The 27,985-nt window shown below is 38.5% G+C and overlaps 1 protein-coding gene across 1 annotated transcript in view; it reads right to left on the reverse strand.

Annotated features, from left to right (window-relative positions):
• Window positions 1-27,985, reverse strand: part of DNAH8 (dynein axonemal heavy chain 8) — a 337,542-nt gene that overhangs the window by 59,637 nt on the left and 249,920 nt on the right. Inside the window, exons 83-85 of the mRNA XM_060111640.1 lie at window positions 5,663-5,736; window positions 2,971-3,123; window positions 2,448-2,603 (exon numbers count right to left, since the gene is read on the reverse strand). Of these exons, the coding sequence (XP_059967623.1) occupies window positions 2,448-2,603; window positions 2,971-3,123; window positions 5,663-5,736 (383 nt within the window). The remainder of the gene's footprint in view (window positions 1-2,447; window positions 2,604-2,970; window positions 3,124-5,662; window positions 5,737-27,985) is intronic.

Here is a 27,985-nt window from a genome sequence, read left to right on the forward strand (position 1 = left end):
AGAGAGTGGCATGGACATATAAACACTCCAAATGTAAAATAGATAGCTAGTGGAAAGCAGCTGCATAGCACAGGGAGATCAGCTTGGTGCTTTGTGTCCACCTAGAGGGGTGGGATAGGTAGGGTGGGAGGGAGATGCAAGAGGGAGGGGATATGGCGATATATGTATATGTATAGCTGACTCACCTTGTTATACAGCAGAAACTAACACACCATTGTAAAGCAATTATACTCTAATGAAGATGTTAAAAAAAGAAAATCAGGTACTTGACTATTATATCCAACACTAGAAAAATATAAGCCACAATCTGTCTATTCAGAACAGTCCTTCCTGTAACAGTTGTGTGTTAAACTCTAATGTGCACACAAATCACTTGGGCATCTTATCACAACGCAGATTCTGATTCAGTAGGTCTGGGTGGGGCCTGAAATTCATCTCTTACAAGTCCCCAGGTGATGCAGATGGTGCTGACCCAGGACCACAAGCCCCTAAAGAATTCCGGATTTTTCTATCAAGCTGGCTTTATCCTAACCAAGAAAAGAATATGTTTAGGCAATATCACAGTAAACATTTCTGAAATTGATAAAACTAGAACCGAGGGGAAAATGCTTAAATTATCTGCACTCCTTGTATAGTCATAGAACTAGACAACAGAATGTTAGAAATGGGAAAAATCTTGAAAGATCACCTCCTTCTGCCTCTAAACACACAGATGGGGAAACAGAAGCCTCGAGAGGGACGTAACTTGACCAACCTTACGTAGCTAACTGATGTCACAACAAGTCTAAAGTCCAGGCTTCCTGACTCTCCATGAAGTGCTCTTTCTAACACACTATGACTGGATTTTAAGAGGTCTTCACGACCTTTTTTTTCATAGACATGCCACTGTTAGCTTTACGGCCTTAGCAGTGGAGATTTTTTTCTGTTTTAACCCCAATACAAGCCACTTTAAGTGCAAGCACACTTCGGCCCCATGACTTGCCCATGGTCCTGTTCTTCTTTTTAACCCTTGGATAATGGCCACTAAAAACACAGGTTGCCATGTTGACCATATGGAAAATACCCCCCAGTCACCTGTCTGTGATAAGCACAGTGGAAGAGTTGAATCATCACTACTAGGAAAAGAATCATAAAATTTATTATTTGTGAATTGGGCTTTAAATAACAGAGTTTAAAGCAATATTTGTATTAGAGTGTGATAAGGCCTAGCAAACCCAACAATTCCCAGATAAGAAATATGAAATCAGCTTCAGTGACTTGAAAGCTGTACTTTACAATCAATCCAAAGGCCACAATGGAACTTAGCAAAAATAACCACCCGCAAAGCATTTAACCTGATTTTAAGTCTCTCAGAGTTGGGGGACAGATAAACACCAGCTGTCCCCTCTAAACAGCCCTGTCTGTTGGGCAGCATGAAACCTGGTAAAGTGGTGGGGACAAGGAGCCTATGGGTAAACACGCCCAGTATTTTCTGGGGTGGGCACCAAATTCCCCTCCACCTTTGGGCAGGGTGGGTAGAGATGAGGCCAAGCTCTGCCAGCCACTGTGCACAGCTGAACCATGACTCCTGGTTTAAGCCAGTTGATTCATTTTGTCCTCACTCCAACCTCAGGGAGAGAAGGAATGTAGGAAAGAGTTAAAGGAGTCCCTTTATCTCTCTGTGAAATCAAGGAGTGAATCAAGTACATTAAAATTATACAGCTTTCAAATACAGAACAAAATGCAAAATTCAAATATAGAACAAAGCAATAACAAAATGAAAATAATCCCATAGAGATGTTGCTGGGCAGCCATAAAATTATTCAATGACTATATAAGTACCCAGTAAAAGCAAAGAGCAAACAATGTGAAGAAGACAGGTGACCTTTGTGACTCCTCTTCCCAACACCACCACTTCTGTCACCGGTGGGAGGAGGGTTGAAACATACTTGTATCCAGGGCAGACAGCATGGGGCTTGACTCCTAGATCTATTGTTTAGGAAGGAACTTAACCTCTCTGAGTCTCAATTTCCTCACTTGTAAGATGGTGATAAATCCTACCTTGAAAGGTGGCTGTTAGTATTACATGAGATGGTGTACGTAACATTCCTGGCCAGCACAGGCACTTTCAAGACCAAGCTCCTATCACAGTAATCCGTTTGTTCATCCCACAAATATTTATTGAGCTCTGGCAATGCCCCAGCTGCTGCTGTCACAGGGGGAGACCCAGCAGTTACAAAAGAACAAAGTCATTGCCCTGGAGAATCTTATACTCTAGGGGCCAAGGTGGGGGGGTGGGGGCAGGAGGACACATAAATACATAAACAAATATGCATGTCCTGTGCCAGGTGGGGAAAAGTGCCATGAAGGAAAAAGAAAGCAAGGTGAGGAGAGCAGACAGTGCAGCAGAGAGGCAAATGTAACATCATTAGCATCCTCTAAATGTGCAAACTGCTCTCAGAAGTTACCTGCACAGTGGAGTGTAAAAATGCTACAGTGTAAAGCATTGGCTTCCACATGGGTAAATTACTGATATCCAGGAGGTCTTGATTAATTCCAGCAAATGTTCTTTTCAAACCTGCACGAACGCCTTGGGGTGGCTCATTAGTGAATTTGAGAGAAGTCTGTCGTAAAAAGCAAATAGTAATTTTGTTTCTATAAATTACTGTGAAGAATAAAATAGAAATTACAACACATCAGCCAACAATATGCTTATGGTACATAAATGGGCACCGTGTAAGCTACTTACATTGATCAGAGCTAAAACCCAATAAATTAATACTGAGTCTTATAACTCTTCTGTGGGAATCTTTACCATATAATCTTAATAAATATAGTCAAGATTTTGATGATAATGGCATAAGATTTTGCAACGCAGCCTCTACTGGACCAGAAAGCCCTGTTATGTTTGCCATCTTCCCATAATCACAGTTGTGCCATCTTTATTTGTATAACACTCAAGGAAAGGATACTTATCTCACAGTAACAAACCTGAAGCAATGTAATGGGAAACCGATCATGGGGCTCGGTAGTTATCCACACTCGGAAAGTATCATCGCTGGCATCAGTGGTAGTTAATGTCTCTAGCAATTCTTCCATGAATTCTAGGCAAAGGTGACAATTCTGCAGTAATACCCAGCCACCCTGTATTCAAAAATGATTTCATATTAATTCCTTATAACTTTTTTGCTATGACTTTAATAAAACAAAACATACAAGCAAATTTTTTGAAACTTTTACTCAGGGCATAAGAATAATCTGTTTTGGTCACATATATTTTAATGAAAGTGTTATATGTCAATACAATCTTCTTTTTTCTGTTAGTTGTAAAGCTGGTTACTTGGAATCAAGTGGGTTCAAAATGATTGTATCCTGCCACCCCTGGTTTAGAAGGGAACAAAAGTTAAAATTTGAAGTCAGACTTGTTTAAGTACAGTGTGTGCACCATCTAATGGTGGGAATGGGTATTTTGGAATTTGTAACTTAAATTGTCCTGCCTAAGGTAAATCAGAAGGGACTCATCCCGAAACCAAGTCGTCCACTGTCACAAAGAGATACACACATTACCTCATAAAAGTTGGAGGTGTCGACAAAAATTCATGAACAATCAAGTTAGGAAGAAAAGAGAGAATTTTATTTGAGCCAAACTGAGGATTATAGCCTGGGAGACAGAAGCTCTGAGAACTGTCTTGCCTGTTAGAAGTCAAAGGCAGAGTCACATACATTTTTGAGACAAAGGATCATACATCAAAATGACATGCTGACATTTCACATGAGGTTCACCAAAGATACACAGTCCAGGTACACATACAAAGCCAGCAACAAGTCACCATGACTCCCTGCAGAGTTGGAAAAGCATGCTAATCTCTTAAGAAGTTACCTGGCTAGCGTCAGAAGAAAGGGAAAAAAAATTGATCTTTGCATTCGAGCAGGCATTCCCACCTTTGAGGAGGTCTGGTTAATGAGTGATGCAGATGCACATTGTACACTAAAAGGGGAGGGAGGAGGCCCAAATGAGCAGAGAGAATTTTATGCTTAAGTTTTCTTCTCCTGACTTAAAAGACAAATTTTATTTCACCAGAGGCAATAAAGTACATTTGGTGACATTTGCTACCATAATATTAAACCTTATTCTTTACCATCACTGCTCCCAGATATTCCTGAAACCACAAAACTTTCTAAGCACTATCTAAATACTTGATAAAACCTTCTTTAACAATGTAAGTCACAAGACTGTCACAGTTCTATAAGAACAGAGTTTATTAGCCAGACAATATCTTGATATACTTATATAATGAGATCAGATAAATACAGCTACAAATCATTGAGCTTAGTGTATATATGGTAAGGCCTGTATATACGCCTTCTACTGCAAGAGAAAACAGAACTCAGACTGGCTTAAGCAGCAAAGGGGACTTGTTGGTCTAGACAACTGGGGTGTCTAGACCAAGATGGACTTCATGGTTGGTTTGTGTCATCGTGGATCCAGTTACTCTCTGATTCCCTGATCTGCATTCCACAGTGTCAGCTTTATCCTAAATCTTTCAAGTGGCAGTGTGGCTGCACCTATTCATGGGTTACTGTTGTTGTTTGTTTGTTTGTTTGATAACGCCATTATTATCAATATTTATCCTACCTTGAGACACAGAACATGGAAGTTATAAAAGCTAATATTCCAAAGAAGGTTAATGTGAATGCTGTACCAAATTTAGAAGTTTCTCACTCATGGAAACTAAAGAAATTATTTAAGGCCCAAAGTGAAACTCTCAAATCACTCAATAGAGTGAATTATTTGATCTGAGTAAAAATAATTATATATAATTTCTTTGATATATATAAATTAAATACAATATATTATTGAATTTAATTAAGTGGTAAAGATTAAGGCTTGGCACAGTTGAGAATTAATGACTAGCCTGAAACTTTGATGAACCAAGCAGAGTTTTAGCCCATTAGCCCTCTCCAGTCATTAATTCCCAGGAAAAGCTGCACCACAGTTGCTACAGACATTATGAGATCAAAAGCTTAAAAATAAACCAAGATCTTATTTTATTTTTATAAATGGTGCAATTTCTTATTGCTGCTGAAATTGCTATCTACCAACCATTTCTAGAAAATTAATGACCTGTGTATTTATTAGGTGTGATGAAAAATAGTTCTCAACATTCCATCCAGCTTGCAATTTTCAATAAAAACCATTATCAATATTTAAACATAACAACCTCAAATATTTCTTATTTGCCTGAAACTATCCATTAATGAAAAATGAAAGTATCACTTTAACTGAAAATTGAAATTTGACTGTCTCAATCTGTCACTTCTTAAGCACTATCTATTAATATTGAACATGACATTGCAAGACTGCTAGAGCTGCATCCTTTAGGAACCAGAAAGTGTGGCTGCCAAATTATCAAAAAATATTTAGTGAAAATAAAATGGAGTGTATACTATAGAAAATGGAACAAGTAGTTTGTGGGGATGTCAGGAGCAAACTAGCTGGAGGTTTAAAATTTGTAGGAAATCAAAGGTTGACTCTATATACATAAGTAAAAATGAAAAATAATGATTGAGCATCACAGGTAGAACGCTTTACCCATCACTGTGTTGGTCCTAAGTAGAACAGATGGCTAGAGGAATAATATCAAGAATGTTGCATGAAGAGTAGTTGTCCATTGCTACATACCTGCTGCATTGACATCTGAATCAGCTTTCGAGCATGTACTTCTTGTCCTTGCCCCATTGAGATAGTTCTGCATTCTGTAACACAGAAAGATCACTATGATAAAACATAAATTTTACAACAGGATTGGGACAAAAAATTAATTTCTGAATGGTCATAGCCTCCCTCCTCCGTGGCTTCTAAGGAGACTTTATTATTCAAACAAGTCTGGCTTTCAGTTGTGTTGATGAGAGAAATGAGTGGAGCAGACATTGGAATGGGAAGGACAAGGAAAGAGAGACAAAAGGCACAAGGCAGGTCTTTTAGAGAGTTCTGGGGTCTTTGGAGATAACGAGGAGGTAGATTGATGGGGGAGAGGCAGCTATAAGGCTATCATAGGCATTAAGTGGGAAAGAGGATTTTTGAGTTTTGCTAAATTTTTAAATTAAATTATATTGGAGTATAGTTGCTTTACAATGTTGTATTTGTTTCTGCTGTACAGCAAAGTGAATCAGTTATACATATACATATACCCACTCTTTTTTAGATTTCCTTCCCATTTAGGTCACCACAGAGCACTGAGTAGAGTTCCCTGTTCTGTGTTTTGATTAGAATATTTTTTTGGTGTTTTATCAGATGCTTCAGTAAAGATTTAGTTGGCTTTTTATTCTTTTACAATGTCAAGTTTGCAGTGTTTTGTCTGTCTGTTTGGGTTTTGTTTGCATATTTGTCCATTTTCCAAGATGGAACTTGTGGCAGCTCAGCCCCATGAGGGCTATATTCAGGGATAACTGCTCCTCAGGATTAAATCACCATCTTGTAACTGAGCATGAAGAAAAAGTGGAGACCGCTCCAAGATTAGAGGTGTGATTATAATTCAGCAAAATATACACTATATAGGCTTATTAGTGAATTTGATGTTCCAGGCAGAGAACCACACTTGTGCCTGCCACATGAATTCACTAAATTGCAGGAGTCTCTAAATCATGCTTGTGAAACTGGAATTGGAAATTAACTTTTAGGCAAGTCTTTGTGGACCCAGGTCTTCTTGAATTTTAGAGGCATGATCTCTAGATCTCTAGAGGCACAGGGAAATGAGGTCAATGGAGACATTGTGAAGCAGTGTATGCTTTTGCCCTACTCTACTGGAGGAGCCTGAATCCTCAGAAAAAAAGGGCTGCTGTAGCTGGGCAAACAATGAGGCTGATTTGGAAACTTTAGAAGGTACAGAGGATGAGAGAAATTCACGGGGTGGAGCTAGAAGTATGTCAGGCACCAGAGAAGAAGTTGCCAGGGCACACCATTTAAAATATAGCACCATGGGGTTAATGGCCAGAGATTCTGTGAGGGTTTGTAGGGTGCAGCATTAGGATTATTTGTGGACTCAGGGTCACAGGGTGAAACTCTGCAGTGGGTGCCTGAGAGAGGATGGCAGAGCACTGCTTGAAAAACTGGGAACTGCAGTTGTCCAAAGGTCACTGAACAAAGCTGGATTTCCCCACCAAAGCCCTCATGAATGTCTCCTGCTCAAGAGAAACCAGGCATTGCTCCCAGGGCATCTGAGAAGAATCCACACACCCTATAATAGGAGAAGGAAGGAGAGGTGGAACTTGAGAGGGAGGAGCCTCCAAATTGTACAAAGAGATAGAGCCCCTCTTGTTTCAGAAGAACCCACAAATGTTAGGTAGGTCAATGGAGGAAAGTTTGATAGGGACAAAAGTATTAACATGTGAGCATGAGCCACAATCTATCTCCCCTGTCCTTCCAACTCTTCTGAAATACACCTTTTAAAAGGAAGAACTGGTTTTTGTTCAGGTGGCCTGGGTTTCTTATCTTGACCTGGGTAAGTGGTCAAGAGGAGACTTAGAGGTATTCCTTCAAAACAAACCCAGAATCTGACCACTTCTGGACATCTACACTTTTATTCCCCGGTCCATCACCTCTTGCCTGTATTCTTGCAGTAGCCTACTAACTGGTTACCTCTCTCCCACTCTTTTTCTCTACTAGTTATTCTTCCCATGGCAGACAGAGGAATTCTGTCAAATCCTAAATCAGATTACGTCCATCCTCTGCTCAGAAACATCCGATGGCTTCTCATTTCATTCTGCACAAAATCCAGAATCCAATTCAAATTCTTACCTCTAAGACCCTACACAATTGGCTCCCACTGCTGCCGCGCTCTACACACACACACACACACACACACACACACACACACACACACTTTTTAGGATCTCACCACCATTCATTCACTCTTCTCCAGCCACACTGGCCTCTTCCCTCCTCCCCAGGCACACTCCAGCCTCACCTCTGTTCCCTCTGTCTGAAATGTGTCTCCTCGAACGCTCCACTGACTAATTCCTTACATCTCAGGTCTTCCTCACCTTCTCAACAAGGCCTTCCTCACCTTCTCAACAAGGCCTTCCCTGACCATCTGATCTAGTACAGCATACCTATCCCTGTCACTCTGCCCCTTACCCTACTTTTTCTTAGCATATTACATACTTTTTAGCATATTATATACTCACTTGTTAATTAATTACTGTCTGTTTTCCCCCGACACTAGAACATCAGCTCCACAAAGGACTTATACCACGGTGGCTTATCCAGCACCTAGACAGTGTGTAGCACTCAATAGATACTCAATAAATATTTTCTCAAACTTTAAAAACAGATATAATTCACATATCATAAAACTTACCCCTTTAAAGTCTACAATTCAATGTTTTTTAGTATATTCATAGAGTTATGGAACCATTACTACTGTCCAATTTCAGATCATTTTCATCAAACCAAAAAGGAACTCCACATCCATTAGCAGTCCCCATCACCCTCTCCCACTCTAGCAACCACTAATCTACTTTCTATCTCTATTCTAGACATTTCATATAAATGGAATTATATGTGACCTTTTGTGTCTGTCTTCTTTTACTTAGCATAATATTTTCAAGGTTCATCCATATTGTAGCATACATCACAACTTCATTCCTCTTTATGGCTGAGTAGTAGTCCATTATACAGATGTACTATATTTTGTTTATACATTCATCAGCTGATGGACATTTGGGTTGTTTCCACTTTTTGGCTAGTATGAATAATGTTGCTATGAACATTCATGTATAAGCCTTTGTGTGGACATGTTGTCAGTTCTCTTAGATATAGACTTAGGAGTAGAATTGTTGGGTCTTACTGCAATTCTATGCTTAAATTTTTGAGGAACTGCCAGGCTGTTTTCCAAAGCAGCTGCACCACTTTACAGTTCCATCAGCAATGTATAAAAGTTCTAATTTTTCTGCATCCTTGTCAACACTTGCTATTGTCCATCTTTTTGATTATAGTCATCTTGAAATGAAGTGGTATCTCACTGTAGTTTGGATATCCATTTCCCTAATGATTAATGGTGTTGAGTAACTCTTCATGTGCTTATTGGCCATATGTATATCTTCTTTGGAGAAATGTCTATTCGAATCAATGTCTCATTTTTTAACCGGGTTATTTGACTCTTTATTTTTGCATTGTAAGAAGTTCTTTTTACATTCTGTATACCAGATCCTTATCAGATATATTATTTGCAAATATTTTCTCTCATATTGTATTAATAGGTTGTCTTTTTCACTTTCTTGATGGTATTCGTTGAAGTACAAAAGTTTTTAATTTTGTTTAAGTCCGATTTATCTGTTTTCTCTTTTGTTTCCCATGTTTTAAGTGTCATATCTAGAAAATTACTGCCTAATCCAGTCACAAAGATTTATTACTACATTTTCTTCTAAGAGTTTGATAGTTTTAGCTCTTATATTTATGTCTCTGATAATTTTGAGTTAATTTTTGTATATGGTGTGAAATAAAGGTCAAACTTTATTCTTTTGAAAGTATTGATAGAAATTAGTTTTTCCAGCATGGTTTGTTGAAGAGGCTGTCCTTTCTCCATTGAATGGTCTGGCACCCTTGTTAAGAAACAGCTGACCATAAATGAGGATTATTTCTGGACCCCCAAATCTATTCCATTGATATATATGTCTATCCTTATGCCAGTACCATTCTGTCTGATTACTGTAGCTTTGTAGTAGGTTTTAAAAATCAGGAAGTATGAGTCCTACACCTTTGTTCTTCTTTTACAAGGTTGTTCTGGCTATTCTGGGTTCCATGTATTTCCATATGAATTTTAGGATCAGCTTGTCAATTTCCACCAAAAAAAGGCAGCTGGGATTTTGATGGGAGTTGCTTTAAAGCTGTTAGATCAATTTGGAGAGTGCCGCCATCTTATCAATTTAAAGTCTTCTGGGAATTCCCTGGCAGTCCAGTGGTTAGGACTCAACACTTTCACTGCCATGGCCCAGTTTCAATCCCTGGTCAGGGAAGTAAAATCCCACAAGTTGGGCAGCATGGCCAAAATAATAATAATAACAATAAAAAAATAAAGTCTTTCTATCCATGAACATGGGATGTCTTTCTATTTTTATCATCATCATTATTATCATTATTATATCTTCTTTTTCAACTGTTTTGTAGTTTTCAACACACAAGCTTTGCACTTCTTTGTTAAATTTATTCCTAAGTATCTTTTATGATATTGTAAATGAAATTGCATTTATAATTATATAAATTTTTGGTTTGTTTATATATTAATTTTTGGTTTGTTCTTGCTAGTGTGTAGAAAAACAATGGATTTTCGAATAGGATCTTGTGTTCTGCAATCTTGTTGAACTTGTTTATTAGCCCTAGTAGTCTTTTGGTGGACTGCTTAGGATTTTCTATATGCAAAATCATGTCATCTTCAAATTGAGATGGTTTTACTTCTTCTTTTCCAGTGTGAATGCCATTTATTTCTTCTTCTGGTCTGACTAAAACCTCCAATACAGTGCTGAGTAGAAGTACAAGTAGACATTCTTCTCTTGCTCCTGATGTTTGGGGAAAAATATTCAGTCTTTCAACATTAAGTAGGATGTTAGCTGTGGGTTTTTGTAGGTGCCCTCATCAGGTTGAAGAAGTTCCCTTTTATTCCTAGTGTGTTAAGCACTTTCATCATGAAAGAGTGTTGGATTTTTTCAATGCTTTTTCTGCAACTATTAAGATAACCATGTGGTTTTTGTTCTTTCTTCTGTTAACATGGTGTATTACATTGATTAATTTCCATATGTTTAACCAACCTTGCATTCTTGGGATAAATCCCCTTGGTCATGGTGTATAATCCTTTTTATATGGTGCTGGATTTGGTTTGATAGATTTTGTTGAGAATTTTTGCTTCTATATTCAAAAAGGATTTTGGTTTCCTTCTAATGTCTTTGTCTAGAATTGGTATCAGAGTAATATGGGCTCATAGAATGAGTTGGAAAGTATTCTCTTTTATTTTTTGGAAAGATTTGTGAAGAATTGGTGTTATTCATTAAACATTCAGTAGAATTCACCCATAAAGGCATGTAGTCCTGGTATTTCTTTTGTTGGGAAGTTTTTGATAACTAAATCAATCATTTTACTTCTTTTTTTCTTTTTTTGAATTTTATTTCATTTTTTTATACAGCAGGTTCTTATTAGTTATCCATTTTATACATATTAGTGTATATGTGTCAATCCCAATCTCCCAATTCATCACACCACCACCACCACCACCCCAGCGCCACTTTCCTCCCTTGGTGTCTGTACATTTGCTCTCTACCTCTGTGTCTCTATTTCTGCCCTGCAAACCAGTTCATCTGTACCATTTTTCTAGGTTCCACATATATGCATTAATATACGATATTTGTTTTTCTCTTTCTGACTCTGTATGACAGTCTCTAGATCCATCTATGTCTCTACAAATGACCCAATTTCGTTCATTTTTATGGCTGAGTAATATTCCATCCTATATATGTACCACATCTTCTTTATCCATTCATCTGTTGATGGGCATTTAGGTTGCTTCCATGACCTGGCTATTGTAAATAGTCCTGCAATGAACATTGGGGTGCATATGTCTTTTTGAATTATGGTTTTCTCCAGGTATATGCCCAGTAGTGGGATTGCTGGGTCATATGGTAATTCTACTTTTAGTTTTTTAAGGAACCTCCATACTGTTCTCCATAGTGGCTGTATCAATTTACATTCCCACCAACAGTGCAAGAGGGTTCCCTTTCTCCACACCCTCTCCAGCGTTTGTTGTTTGTTGATTTTCTGATGATTCCCATTCTAACTCGTGTGAGGTGATACCTCATTGTAGTTTTGATTTGCATTTCTCATAATTAGTGATGTTGAGCAGCTTTTCATATGCTTCTTGGCCATCTGTATGTCTTCTTTGGAGAAATGTCCATTTAGGTCTTCTGTCCATTTTTTGATTGTGTTGTTTGTTTTTTTAATATTGAGCTGCATGAGCTGTTTATATATTTTGGAGATTAATCCTTTGTCTGTTGATTCATTTGCAAATATTTTCTCCGATTCTGAGGGTTGTCTTTTCGTCTTGTTTGTAGTTTCGTTTGTTTTGTAAAAGCTTTTAAGTTTCATTAGGTCCCATTTGTTTATTTTTGTTTTTATTTCCATTACTCTAGGAGGTGGATCAAAAAAGATCTTGCTGTGATTTATGTCAGAGAGTGTTCTTTCTATGTTTTCCTCTAAGAGTTTTATAATTTTCACTCTTAAATTTAGGTCTCTAATCCATTTTGAGTTTGTTTTTGTGTATGGTGTTAGGGAATCTTCTAATTTAATTCTTTTACATGTAGCTGTCCAGTTTTCCCAGCACCACTTATTGAAGAGTCTGTCTTTTCTCCATTGTATATCCTTGCCTCCTTTTTCATAGGTTAGTCGACCATAGGTGCATGGGTTTATCTCTGGGCTTTCTATCCTGTTCCATTGATCTATATCTCTGTTTTTGTGCCAGTACCATATTGTCTTGATTACTGTAGCTTTGTAGCATAGTCTGAAGTCAGGGAGCCTGATTCCTCCAGCTTTGTTTTTATTTCTCAAGATTGCTTTGGCTATTCGGGGTCTTTTGCATTTCCATACAAATTGTGAAATTCTTTGTCTTAGTTCTGTAAAAAATGCCATTGGTAGTTTGATAAGGATTGCAATGAATCTGTAGATTGCTTTGGGTAGTATAGTCATTTTCACAATGTTGATTCTTCCAATCCAAGAACATGGTATATCTCTCCATCTGTTTGTATCATCTTTAATTTCTTTCATCAGTGTCTTATAGTTTTCTGAATACAGGTCTTTTGTCTCCTAGGTAGGTTTATTCCTAGGTATTTGATTCTTTTTCTTGAAGTTGTAAATGGGATTGTTTCCTTAATTTCTCTATCAGATTTTTCATCATTAGTGTATAGGAATGCAAGAGATATCTGCATTAATTTTGTATCCTGCAACTTTACCAAATTCATTAATTAGCTCTATTAGCTTTCTGGTGGCATCTTTAGGATTCTCTATGCATAGTATCATGTCATCTGCAAACAGTGACAGTTTTACTTCTTCTTTTCCAATTTGTATTCCTTTTATTTCTTTTCCTTCTCTGATTGCCATGGCTAGGACTTCCAAAACGATGTTGAATAATAGTGGCGAGAGTGGACATTCTTGTCTTGTTCCTGATCTTAGAGGAAATGCTTTCAGCTTTTCACCATTGAGAATGATGTTTGCTGTAGGTTTGTCATATATGGCCTTTATTATGTTGTGGTAGGTTCCCTCTATGCCCACTTTCTGGAGAGTTTTAATCATAAATGGGTGTTGAATTTTGTTGAAAGCTTTTTCTGCATCTATTGAGATGATCATATGGTTTTTATTCTTCACTTTGTTAATACGGTGTGTCACATTGATTGATTTGTGTATATTGAAGAATCCTTGCATCCCTGGGATAAATCCCACTTGATCATGGTGTATGATCCTTTTAATGTGTTTTTGGATTCTGCTTGCTAGTATTTTGTTGAGGATTTTTGCATCTATATTCATCAGTGATATTGGTGTGTAATTTCTTTTTTTGTAGTATCTTTGTCTGGTTTTGGTATCAGGGTGATGGTGGCCTCATAGAATGAGTTTGGGAATGTTCCTTGCTCTGCAATTTTCTGGAAGAGTTTGAGAAGGATGGGTGTTAGCTCTTCTCTAACTGTTTGATAGAATTCACCTGTGAAGCCATCTGGTCCTGGACTTTTGTTTGCTGGAAGATTTTTAATCACAGTTTCAATTTCATTACTTGTGATTGGTCTGTTCATATTTTCTATTTCTTCCTCGTTCAGTCTTGGAAGGTTGTACCTTTCTAAGAATTTTTCCATTTCTTCCAGGTTGTCCATTTTATTGGCATAGATTTGCTTGTAGTAGTCTGTTTAGGATGCTTTGTATTTCTACGGTGTCTGTTGTAACTTCTCCTTTTTCATTTCTAATTTTATTGATTTGAGTCCTCTCCCTCTTTTTCTAGCTAATGGTTTATCAATTTTGTTTATCTTTTCAAAGAACAAGCTTTTAGTTTTATTATCTTTGCTATTGTTTTCTTTGTTTCTATTTCATTTATTTCTGCTCTGATTTCTTTCCTTCTACTAACTTTGGGTTTTGTTTGTTTTTCTTTCTCTACTTCCTTTAGGTGTAAGTTTAGATTGTTTATTTGACATTTTTCTTGTTTCTTGAGGTAGGCTTGTATTGCTATAAACTTCCCTCTTAGAACTGCTTTTGCTGCATCCCATAGGTTTTGGATCATTGTGTTTTCATTGTCAATTGTGTCTAGGTAATTTTTGATTTCCTCTTTGAATTCTTCAGTGATCTCTTGGTTATTTAGTAACATATTGTGTAGCCTCCTTGTGTTTGTGTTTTTTACATTTTTTCCCTATAATCGATTTCTAATCTCATAATGTTGTGGTCAGAAAAGATGCTTGATGTGATTTCAATTTTCTTAAATTTACTGAGGCTTGATTTGTGACCCAAGATGTGATTTATCCTGGAGAATGTTCTGTGTGCACTTTACATGAAAGTGTAATCTGCTGTTTTGGGATGGAATGTCCTATCAATATCAATTAAATCTATCTGGTCTATTGTATCATTTAAAGCTTGTGTTTCCTTATTAATTTTCTGTTTGGATGATCTGTCCATTGGTGTAAGTGAGGTGTTAAAGTCCCCCACTATTATTGTGTTACTGTCAATTTGCTCTCTTATAGCTGTTAGCAGTGGCCTTATGTATTGAGGTGCTCCTATGTTGGGTGCATATATAATTGTTATATCTTCTTCTTGGATTGATCCCTTGATCATTATGTAGTGTCCCTCCTTGTCTCTTGCAACATTCTTTGTTTCAAAGTCTATTTTATCTGATATGAGTATTGCTACTCCAGCTTTCTTTTGATTTCCATTTGCATGGAATATCTTTTTCCATCCCCTCACTTTCAGTCTGTATGTGTCCCTAGGTCTGAAGTGGGTCTCTTGTAGACAGCATATATATGGGTTTTGTTTTTGTATCCATTCAGTGAGCCTGTGTCTTTTGGTTGGAGCATTTAATCCATTCATGTTTAAGGCAATTATTGATATGTATGTTCCTATTACCATTTTCTTAATTGTTATGGGTTTGTTGTTGTAAGTCCTTTTCTTGTCTGGTGTTTCCCACTTAGAGAAGTTCCTTTAGCATTTGTTGTAGAGCTGGTTTGGTGGTGCTGAATTCTCTTAGCTTTTGCTTGTCTGTAAAGGTTTTGATTTCTCTGTCAAATGTGAACGAGATCCTTGCCGGGTAGAGTAATCTGGGTTGTAGTTTCTTCCCTTCCGTCACTTTAAATATATCATGCCACTCCCTTCTGGCTCGTATATTTTCTGCTGAGAGACCAGCTGTTAACCTTATGGGAGTTCCCTTTTATGTTATTTGTTGTTTTTCCCTTCTTGCTTTCAATAATTTTTCTTTGTGTTTAATTTTTGTCAATTTGATTACCATGTGTCTTGGCATGTTTCTTCTTGGGACTCTCTGTGCTTCCTGGACTTGGGTGGCTATTTCCTTCCCCATGTTAGGGAAGTTTTTGAGTATAATCTCTTCAAATATTACTCAGGTCCTTTCTCTCTCTCTTCTCCTTCTGGGACCCCTATACTATGAATGTTGTTGCATTTAATGTTGTCCCTGAGGTGTCCTAGGCTGTCTTCATTTCTTTTCATTCTTTTTTCTTTCTTTTTACTTTTTATAGATGTATTCAGGTTTTCTATTTCTTCTTGAGTCAGTTTCAGTAGTTGTCTCTTTCCAATAATTTGTGCATTTCATCTAGGCTATCTAATTTGTTGCATAAGTGTCCATAGTATTACGTTATGATCCTTTTTATTTTTGTCAGGTCAATAGAGATGTCCCTTGATAAAAGAAAATTTCACATATTGAGATATGGCAATGTCATTCTGGCTTATACATGAGTTTACTTGAATTTATGCTAACTAAAGCAGCCTGTTTGTGGCCTATCAGACATACATTGTACAGCTGCTCTAATTATCACGGAGAAGGACACATTGACCAGAATTAAAGAATGTCCATGTTAAAAATAAAGATTTTATAAATGCCTCCCTTCCTGGGATGCCAATGCTGTACTCCTTATCAATGATGATAAGACTCCCCTCCCAGGTGCCAAGGCCATACTGACTCACTACGTACTTGCTGATCTGTTTTTCTTGAAACCTTGAAGGAATGTATCTCTGACTTGTTTGGTGTTCTTGGTTCTGACAAGACACAAAACTGCTGAAAACCATGCTTCTCCAGAGCAGGTCCTCTGAGTTATCTGAGAGGCTGTTCTGGCTTTAGTCCTCAGTTTGACTCAAATAAAACTCTTTTCTATTCTTATTATTTTCTATTCTTATTATACTTATGATAGATTGTTTATTGATTATTTTCATTGATACCCCTCCTTCATTCCTTATTTTAGTTATCTTAGTCTTCTCTCCTTTATTCTTGGTCAGTCAAAACAAAAGTTTGCCACTTTTGTTGATCTTTTCAAAGAAGATACTTTTGGTTGGATGACTCTCTATTGTGTTTTAATTCCCTCTTGCATTTTTTCCCACTCAAATATTTATTATTTCCTTCCTTTTGATTGCTTTGGGTTTGCTCTTCTTTTCCTCGTTGCTTAAGGTGGAAGGTTAAGTTATTAATCTGCAATCTTTCTTCATTTTTAACAGAAATTGATAAATATTTGATAAACTTCTGAATAGTCTGGAAACACTAGGTTGATTGACATTGGAAAAGTGAGGAAGCTTTGCACTTGAGGAAGGAAAGAATCCCAAATGACAGAGGCCAGTGAGATAAGTGGCAGTGCAGGCTGAATTTCCAGAGGGGGTGGGAAAAGCTGCCAGAACATCATGATGGGGACTACCAAGAGAAGGAATGATGCAGAGGATGTTGTAGGAATTATTTTGCAGGTAATGCAGCATGATTATTCTTTGGTGGTATGGGATTTTGGGGGGGGTTGTGTGTGTGTGTGGTTTTGGGGGTTTTTTTGTTTGTTTGTTTGGCTGGTTGGTTATATTTCAGAGACACTAGTAAGATTTCAACTGCCTTTCTATATCTTCCCAAAATTAGGCTTGAGTGTCTTTCACTTTTCCTCTTTCTTTTTAAAACTTTAAAAAATCTAATTAAATAATATAGGCTTATGGTGAAAGCTTTGTAAAATATAGGAGACTATAAAGAAGAAAATAAAAGCCACCAATTTCCTTCCATAAAGATCTTCATTCTAATCTTTTTAGTATGCACAGTCCACAACCACTTACCCTCATTTCAAAATTCAAAACAATCTGAAAGCTGACAGTTTTGCCACAAAATCACTTTGGTGGCAAAAGCTGACCTGAATGGATATGAGCCTATTTATAGTCTTTATTTATCACTATCTTTATGAATATTAATACTTTCATCTACAATGTATTATATAATATATGAAATACTACCTTTCTAAAAGGTGGAAAATTCTGATTCCTGCAATGTATCTGACCCCAAGGACTTTGAATAAGAGATTGTAGACCTATCTATATTAAAAATTATATATATGTATAATAATACATATATATGTCATTTTATATCTCTACTTTTTAACAGTACATTGTATTTTATTGTCATTAAATATTATTGGGAAATAGTTTTTAATGGCGGCACAATGTTCCATCATGTTGATGCATTCTTGTCAATTCAGCCACTATCCTTCTGTGTATTTAAGACACTTTCAATTTTTCAATACTATAAATAGCACTAGATTAAACATCCTTATATATGAGTCTTGATGTGTATCTTTCAGTTTGTTTTTATGATAAATTAGTACATGTAGACTAGTTGAGACAAAGCATACAAACATTTTAAAGATTCATGATATATATAAAAAAAGGACTGCCAGTGTCTCCAGCTGAAATAAGAATGCTGTGATTCCCAACCCACACTTTTATCTTTTTTTTGAAACCAAACAGATAAGAAAAGCCTTTCTGTGTCCCCCATTTCTTGTCTGTAGGAAAAATGCTTCAGTCTTCTAGACCTTCCCTGAGTTCCAAAGGGCAGATTCCAACAGTTACTAATTAAGGAAGTGAGGGAATGCAGAAACAAAAGCAGTCAGAAAACAGTAGTGCAGAGGGGGCAGAGTCAACATGGCGTACTAAAAGGATGTGGAATTCGCGTCTCCTCACAACTAGGGCGCCTACCAGGCACCGGTGGGGGACCATGGACACCTAAGGAGATGGGAGGAACCCCCAGCGACTGGTAGGACACAGGGCATGGGGGGCGTGAAGGGGGAGGAGAAGTGGAGGTGGGACAGGACTGGCACCCCTGAGGGGTGGCTGGGGAAGGGGAAGGTATCCCACACCCAAAGGGGGAAATTGAGGAACCATTGGGAGAGCAAAGGATCAAAAGGGAGCATAACCAGGTTTTCCCTGCCTGCTTGGGCCCCCAGGAACCTGCTGAGATCCTGAGCCTGATCCTCTGCCCACTGAGGCCCCCTCTAGCCATGTGGGTCCTGAGGGAGTGGGAGGGAGGAAAGGGGGAGCAAAAGTAAAGCCCAGACCTATAGGACTGACACCCCTGAGGGGTGGCTGGGGGAGGGGAGGAGTTCCTACACCCAGAGGGACCCACCCATGGTTAGGGGTCCAGCGGCGACAAGGGAGACCCTAGGGGAGACAGTGGGGAAGGGTGCAAAGGAACGGAAGGGTATGCAGCCAGTGCTTTCCCTGTCCACTTAGGCACCAGGGAGGCTGTTGGGCTCCTGGGCCTAATCCTCTGCCCTTGGAGCCTCCCTCCTGCAACGCAGAACCCAAGCCCCACCCCTACACCCCCACCCAGGGCCCTACCTCTACACTCAGAGAGCCCCTCCAATATGCTGGGCCTAAACGCCACCCACACACCCTCACTCAGGGCCCTACTTCCAAACTCCAGAACTCCACACTCTAGAGGCCCTCCTTTCCACGTGCTGCCTCTCCCTTTCCCTTCAGGTCCTAAGCAGAGGCCCCACCCCACTCTTGAATATCACCAGCCTAAGCCCCACCCCAAGACCTTTTCTTACTACATGGATCCTGAGCCTAGGCCACGACACACGCACAAACGTTAGCCCCTCCACCCACCGAGGTCCCACCCCACCCCTGCCTAAGTTCCACCTCCACCTAAACTCTGCCCCCATAGCCAAGGCTTTTATTTATTTATTTATTTATTTATTTTTCTTTTTTCCCCTTTTAGATTGGGGTTCTGTTTTACCTTGTTGAGTGATTGTTGTTGATTCTTTTATATTTTTATCTTTCCTAATAAATCTTTCATTTTTTAATTTTATTTTATTCTTTATACTTTGTTATTGTTCTCTCCTTTGGCTTTTTCCTCCCACCCACCCCATTTTTTTTCTTTTTTCTGTTGTAGTTTTATTTTACCTTGTTGCAGTTGTGTCAATTATAGTTTTATTTTCCCTAATATATTTTTTATCTTTCTAATTTTATTTTGTTTCTTATTCTTTGATATTGTACTGCTCCTTTTTCTCTTTCTTTTCCTTTTTTTTTCTTTTTTTAACCACACCACAAAGCTTCTGGCATTTTGGTTTCCAGGCCGGATGTTGGGCCTGAGCTCCTGTGGTGGGACCTCCAAGTCCAAACCACTGGACTAACAGAGAACCTCAGACCCCAGGGAATACCAATTAGAGTGAGGCCTCCCTGAGGTCCTCATCTCAGCACCAAGACCCAGCTCTATCCAACTGCCTGCAAACTCCAGTGCTGGACGTCTCAGGCCAAACAACCAGTAAGACAGGAATACAGCACCACCCATCAAAAAAAAAAAAATGAAACAACAAAAAAATATGTTACAGATGAAGGAGCAAGGTAAAAACCTACAAGACCAAATGAAGATGAAATAGGCAACCTACCTGAAAACAGTTCAGAGTAATAATAGTAAACATGATCCAAAATCTTGCAAACAGAATGGAGAAAATACAAGAAACATTTAACAAGGATCTAGAAGAACTAAAGAGCAAACAAACAGTGATGAACAACACAATTACTGAAATTAAAAATACTCTAGAAGGAATCAATAGCAGAATAACTAAGGCAGAAGAACAGATAACTGAGCTGGAAGATAAAATGCTGGAAATAACTGCCAGGGAGCAGAATAAAGAAAAAGGAATGAAAAGAGGACAGTTTCAGAGACCTCTGGGACAATATTAAACACACCAACATTCGAATTACAGGGGTCTCAGAAGAAGAAGAGAAAAAGAAAGGGACCAAGAAAATATTTGAAGAGATTATAGTCAAAAATTTCCCTAACATGGGAAAGGAAATAGTTAATCAAGTCCAGGAAGCACAGAGAGTACCATACAGGATAAACCCAAAGAGAAAAATGCTGGGACACATATTAACCAAACTATCAAAAATTAAATACAGGGGACCTTCAAGATGGTGGAGGAGTAAGATGTGGAGATCACCTTCCTCCCCACAAATACATCAAAAATACATCTATATGTGGACTAACTCTTACAGAACACATACTGAACGCTGGCAGAAGACCTCAGACTTCGCAAAAGTCTGGGAGGTGTGAAGGAGGAAATGTTTCCACATACTGGGAAGACCCTTCACTGGTGGAGACAGGGGATGGGCAGGGGGGAAGCTTCAGAACCACGGAGGACAGTGCAGCAACAGGGGTGCAGAGGGCAAAGTGGAGAGATTCCTGCACAGAGGATCAGTACTAACCAGCACTCACCAGCCTGAGAGGCTTGTCTGCTCACCCACCTGGGCAGGTGGGGGCTGGGAGCTGAGGCTTGGGCTTCCGAGTTCAGAACCAGGGAGAGGACTGGGGTTGGATGCATGAACACAGCCTGAAGGAGGCTAGTGCACCACAGCTAGCCGGAGGGAGTCTAGGAAAAAGTCTGGAACTGCCTAACAGGCAAGAGAATATTGTTTCAGGGTGCTCGAGGAGAGGGGATTCAGAGCACTGCCTAAACGAGCTCCAGAGACGGGAGCGAGCTGCAGCTATCAGTGTGGACACCAGAGATGGTCATGAAACGCTAAGGCTGCTGCTGCAGCCATCAAGAAGCCTGTGTGCAAGCACAGGTCAGTATCGACACCTCCCCTCCCAGGAGCCTGTGCAGCCCGCCACTGCCAGGGTCCCGTGATCCACGTACAACTTCCCCGGGAGAACACACGGAGCAACTCAGGCTGTTGCAATGTTATGCTGGCCTCTGCTGCCACAGGCTCACCCCACATTCTGTACCTCTCCCTCCCTCCAGCTCGAGTGAGCCAGAGCTCTCTAATCTGCTGCTACTTTGACCCCATCCTTTCTGGGCAGGGAACAGATGCCCCCAGGTGACCTACATGCAGAGGCAGGACCAAATCCAAACTGAACCCCAGGAGCTGTGAGGACAAAGAAGAGAAAGGGAAATTTAGCCCAGCAGCCAAAGGAGTAGCGAATTAAATCTCCACAATCAACATGATGTACCCTGCACCTGTGGAATATCTAAATAGAAAACAAATCATCCCAAAATTCAGGCGGTGGACTTTGGGAGCAACTGTAGACTTGGGGCTTGCTTTCTGCATCTAATTTGTTTCTGGTTTTATATTTATCTTAGCTTAGTATTTAAAGCTTATTACCCTTGGTAGATTTGTTTATTGATTTGATTGCTCTCTTCCTTTTTTTTTTACATACGTATATGTATATATTTTTCCTTTTCCTCTTTTTGTGAATGTGTATGTGTATGCTTCTTGGTGTGATTTTGTCTGTATAGCTTTGCTTTTACCATTTGTCCTAGGGTTCTGTCTGTCCCATTTTTTTTGTATAGCTTTTAGCGCTTGTTATTATTGGAGGGTTTGTTTTTTGGTTTGGTTGCTCTCTTCCTTCTTTTTTTAATTACTTTTAATATTTTTATTATTAATAATAGTTTTTAATTTTTTATGTTAATAACTTTGTTTTTTCTTTCTTTCTTCCTTTCCCATTCTTTCTTTCCTTCCTTTCTTTCTTTGCTTCTTTGTTTCTCTTCCTTTCCTTCTGAGACATGTGGCTGACAGGGTCTTCATGCACTGGCAGGGTGTCATTTCTGAGCCTCGAGGAGGGAGACCCGAGTTCAGGTAATTGGTCCACCAGAGACCTCCTGGTCCCACGTAATATCAAATGAAAAAAGCTCTCCCAAAGATCTCCATCTCAACACTAAGACCCAGCTCTACTCAACGATTAGCAAGCTACAGTGCTGGACACTCCATGCCAAACAACTAGCAAGACAGGAACACAAACCCACCCATTAGCACAGAGGCTGCCTAAAATCATAATAAGTTCACAGACACCCCAAAGCTCAATACCAGACGCAGTCCTGCCCACCGGAAAGACAAGATCCATCCTCATCCACCAGAACACAGGCACCAGTCCCCTCCACCAAGAAATCTACAAAACCCACTGAACCAAACTTAGCCACTGGGGGCAGACACCAAAAAACATTGGGAACTACGAACCTGAAGCTTGGGAAAAGGAGACCTCAAACACAGTAAGTTAAGCAAAATGAGAAGACAGAGAAATACACAGCAGATGAGGGAGCAAGGTAAAAACCCACCAGACCAAACATATGAGGAAATAGACAGTCTACCTGAAAAAGAATTCAGAGTAATGATAGTAAAGATGATCCAAAATCTTGGAAATGGAATGGAGAAAACACAAAAACTTTCAACAAGGACCTAGAAGAACTAACGAACAAACAAACAATGATGAACAACACAATAAATTAAATTTAAAACTGGCTAGAAGGAATCAATAGCAGAATAACTGAGGCAGAAGAAAGATAAGTGACCTGGAAGATAAAATAGTGGAAATAACTACTGCAGAGCAGAATAAAGAAAAATAATGAAAAGAGTTGAGGACAGTATCAGAGACCTCTGGGACAACATGAAATGCACCAACATTTGAATTATAGGGGTCCAAGAAGAAGAAGAGAAAAAGAAAGGGACTGAGAAAATATTTGAAGAGATTTTGGTCAAAAACGTCCCTAATATGGGACAGGAAACAGTCAATCAAGTCCAGGAAGCACAGAGAGTCCCATACAGGATAAATCCAAGGAGAAACATGCTGAGACACATTAATCAAATTATCAAAAATTAAATACAAAGAAAAAATATTAAAAGCAACAAGGGAAAAGCAACAAATAACAAACAATAGAATCCCCATAAGGTTAACAGCTGATCTTTCAGCAGAAACTCTGCAAGCTAGAAGGGAGTGGCAGGACATATTTTAAATGATGAAAGGGAAAAACCTACAACCAAGATTACTCTACCCAGCAAGGATCTCATTCAGATTCGACAGAGAAATGAAAATTTTTACAGATAAGCAAAAGCTACGAGAATTCAGCACCACCAAACCAGCTCTATAACAAATGCTAAAGGAAGTTCTCTAGGCAGGAAACACAAGAGAAGGAAAAGACATACAATAACAAATCCAAAACAATTAAGAAAATGGTAATAGAAACATACATATCGATAATGACTTTAAATTTAAATGGATTAAATACTCCAACCAAAAGACATAGACTGGCTGAATGGATACAAAAACAAGACCCATATATATGCTGTCTACAAGAGACACACTTCAGACCTAGGGACACCTACAGACTGAAAGTGAGGGGATGGAAAAAGATATTCCATACAAACAGGAATCAAAAGAAAGATGGAGTAGCAATTCTCATATCAGACAAAATAGACTTTAAAATAAAGACTATTACAAGAGAAAAAGAAGGACACTACATAATGCTCAAGGGTTTAATCCAAGAAGAAGATATAACAATTGTAAATATTTATGCACCCAACATAGGAGCACCTCAATACATAAGGAAAATGCTAACAGCCATAAAAGGGGAAATTGACAGTAACACATCATAGTAGAGGACTTTAACACCCCACTTTCATCAATGGACAGATCATCCAAAATGAAAATAAATAAGGAAACACAAGCTTTAAGTGACCCATTAAACAAGATGCACTTAATTGATATTTATAGGACATTCCATCCAAAAACAACAGAATACACTTTCTTCTCAAGTGCTCATGGAACATTCTCCAGGATAGATAATATCTTGGGTCACAAATCAAGCCTTGGTAAATTTGAGTAAATTGAAATCGAATCAAGAATCTATTCCGACCAAATGCTATGAGACTAGATATCAATTACCTGAAAAAAAAACTGTAAAAAATACAAACACATGGAGGCTAAACAAGACACTACTAAGTAACTGAGAGATGACTGAAGAAATCAAAGAGGAAATCAAAAAACACTTAGAAACAAATGACAATGAAAACACGATGACACAAAACCTATAGGATGCAGCAAAAGCAGTTCTAAGAGGGAAGTTTATAACAATACAATCCTACCTCAAGAAACAAGAAAAATATCAAATAAACAACCTAACCTAAACCTAAAGCAATCAGAGAAAGAAGAACAAAAAAAACCCCAAGTTAGCAGAAGGAAAGAAATCATTAAGATCAGATCAGAAATAAATGAAAAAGAAATGAAGGAAACAATAGCAAAGATCAATAAAACTAAAAGCTCGTTCCTTGAGAAGATAAACAAAGTTGATAAACCATTAGCCAGACTCATCAAGAAAAAAGGGGAGAAGACTCAAATCAATAGAATTAGAAATGAAAAAGGAGAAGTAACAACTGACACTGCAGAAATACAAAGGATCACGAGAGATTACTACAAGCAACTATATGCCAAAAAAATGGATAACCTGGAGGAAATGGACAAATTCTTAGAAAAGCATAACCTTCTGAGACTGAACCAGGAAGAAATAGAAAATATGAACAGACCAATCAAAAGCACTGAAATTGAAACTGTGATTAAAAATCATCCAACAAGCAAAAGCCCAGGACCAGATGGTTTCACAGGCAAATGATATCAAACATTTAGAGAAGAGCTAACACCTATCCTTCTCAAACTCTTCCAAAATATAGCAGAGGGAGACACATGCCCAAACTCATTCTATGAGGCCAACATCACTCTGGTGCCAAAACCAGACAAAGATGTCACAAAAAAAGAAAACTACAGGCCAATGTCACTGATGAACACAGATGCAAAAATCCTCAACACAATACTAGCAAACATAATCCAACAGCACGTTAAAAGGATCATACACCATGATCATGTGTGGTTTATCCCAGGAAGGCAGGGATTCTTCAATATATGCACATCAATCAACATGATACACCATATCAACAAACTGAAGGATAAAAACCATATGATTATCTCAATAGATGCAGAAAAGGCTTTCAACAAAATTCAACACCCATTTTTGATAAAAACCCTCTAGGACATAGGCATAGAGGGAACTTACCTCAACATAATAAAGGCCATTTATGACAAAGCCACAGCCAACATCGTTCTCAATGGTGAAAAACTGAAACCATGTCCACTGAGTTCAGGAACAAGGCAAGGTTTCCCACTCTCACCGCTATTACTCAACATACTTTTGGAAGTTTTAGTCACAGCAATCAGAGAAGAAAAAGAAATAAAAGGAATCCAAATTGGAAAAGAAGTAAAGCTGTCACTGTTTGCAGATGACATGATACTATACATAGAGAATCCTAAAGATGCTGCCAGAAAACTACTACAGCTAATCAATGAATTGGGTAGAGTAGCAGGATACAAAATTAATGCACAGAAATCTCCTGCATTCCTATACAGTAATGATGAAAAATCTGAAAGGGAAATGAAGGAAACACTCCCATTTACCATTGCAACAAAGGGAATAAAATACCTAGGAATAAACCTACCTAAGGAGACAAAAGACCTGTATGCAGAAAACTATAAGACACTGATATAAGAAATTAAAATGATACAAACTGATGGAGAGATATACCATGTTCCTGGATTGGAAGAATCAACATTGTGAAAATGACTATACTACCCAAATCAATCTACAGATTCAATGCAATCCCTATCAAACAACCAATGGCATTTTTCATAGAACTGGAACCAAAACTTTCACAATTTGTATGGAAACACAAAAGACCCCAAATAGCCAAAGCAATCTTGAGAAAGAAAAACAGAGCTGGAGGAATCAGGTTTCCTGACTTCAGAGTATACTACAAAGCTACAGTAACCAAGATAGAATGGTACTGGCACAAAAACAGAAATATAGATCAATGGAACAGGATAGAAAGCCTAGAGATAAAACCACGCACATATGGTCACCTTATCTTTGATAAAGGAGGCAAGAGTATACAATGGAGAAAAGGCAGCCTCTTCAATAAGTGATGCTGGGAAAACTGTACAGCTACATGTAAAGGAATTAAATTAGAACACTCCCTAACAGCATACACAAAAATAAACTCAAAATTGATTAAAGACCTAATGTAAAGCCAGATACTATCAAACTCTTAGAGGAAAACATAGGCATGACATTGTATGACATGAATCACAGCAAGATCGTTTTTGACCCACCTCCTAGAGAAACGGAAATAGAGACAAAAATAAACAAATGGGACCTAATGAAACTTACAAGCTTTTGCACAGCAAAGGAAACCATAAACAAGAAGGAAATACATCCCTCAGAATGGGAGAAAATATTTGCAAACAAAGCAACTGAGAAAGGATTAATCTGCAAAATATACAAGCAACTCATGCAGCTCAATATCAGAAAAACAAACAACCCAATCCAAAAATGGGCAGAAGACCTAAATAGACATTTCTCCAAAGAAGATATACAGGTTGCCAACAAACACATGAAAGGATGCTCAACATCACTAATCATTAGAGAAATGCAAATCAAAACTACAATGAGCTACCACCTCAAACCAGTCAGAATGGCCATCATCAAAAAATCTACAAACAATAAATGCTGGAGAGGGTGTGGAGAAAAGGGAACCCTCTTGCACTGTTGGTGGGAATGTAAATTGATACAGCCACTATGGAGAACAGTATGGAGGGTCCTTAAAAAACTAAAAATAGAACTACCATATGACCCAGCAATCCCACTACTGGGCATATACCTTGAGAAAACCAAAATTCTAAAAGAGACATGTACCACTATGTTCATTGCAGTTCTGTTTACAATAGCCAGGACATGAAAGCCACCTAAGTGTCCATCGACTGATGAATGGGTAAAGAAGATGTGGCACATATATACAATGAAATATTATTCAGCCATAAAAGGAAATGAAATTGAGTTATTTGCAGTGAGGTGGATGGACCTAGAGTCTGTCATACAGAGTGAAGTAAGTCAGAAAGAGATAAACAAATACCATATGCTAACACATATATATGGACTGTAAAAAAAAAAAAAGGTTCTGATGAACCTAGGGGCATGACAGGAATAAAGATGCAGATGTTGAGAATGGACTTGAGGACCCAGGGAGGCGGAAGGGTAAGCTGGGACCAAGTGAGAGAGTAACACTGACATATATACACTACCAAATGTAAAATAGACAGCTACTGGGAAGCAGCTGCATAGTGCAGGGAGATCAGCTTGGTGCTTTGGGACCACCTAGAGAGGTGGGATAAGGAGGGTGGGAGGGAGACACAAAAGGCAGGGGATATGGGGATATAGGTGTGCATATAGCTGACTCACCTTGTTATACAGCAGAAACTAACACAACATTGTAAAGCAATTATACTCTAATAAAGATGTTTTAAAAAAGAAAAGAAAAGAAAAGAAACAATACTGCAGTGATAAAGTGTCCTAGTTCCTCCTAAAGGGATATATGTAACAATATATCTTTGAGTTCTTACAGGAACTAATGCCCCCACCTAAGTGAAGGATGGTAACTTCAGGCTAAGTACACGTTTCTTGGAACACCACCCTGTTACCTCACCACTAAGCAATCAGAAGAAAATCCCACACCTTGCAGCCCTCACCCAAAATTTTGCCTTTAAAAACTCTTCTTCAGAAACTATCAGGAAGTTTGGGTCTTTTGAGCATGAGCCTCCCCATACTCCTTGTTTGGTCCTTGCAATAAACCTTTCTCTGCTCCAAACTCCAACAT

This window comes from Mesoplodon densirostris, chromosome 10 (assembly GCF_025265405.1).
Source record: "Mesoplodon densirostris isolate mMesDen1 chromosome 10, mMesDen1 primary haplotype, whole genome shotgun sequence".
In the NCBI taxonomy this organism is placed as follows: Eukaryota; Metazoa; Chordata; class Mammalia; order Artiodactyla; family Ziphiidae; genus Mesoplodon; species Mesoplodon densirostris.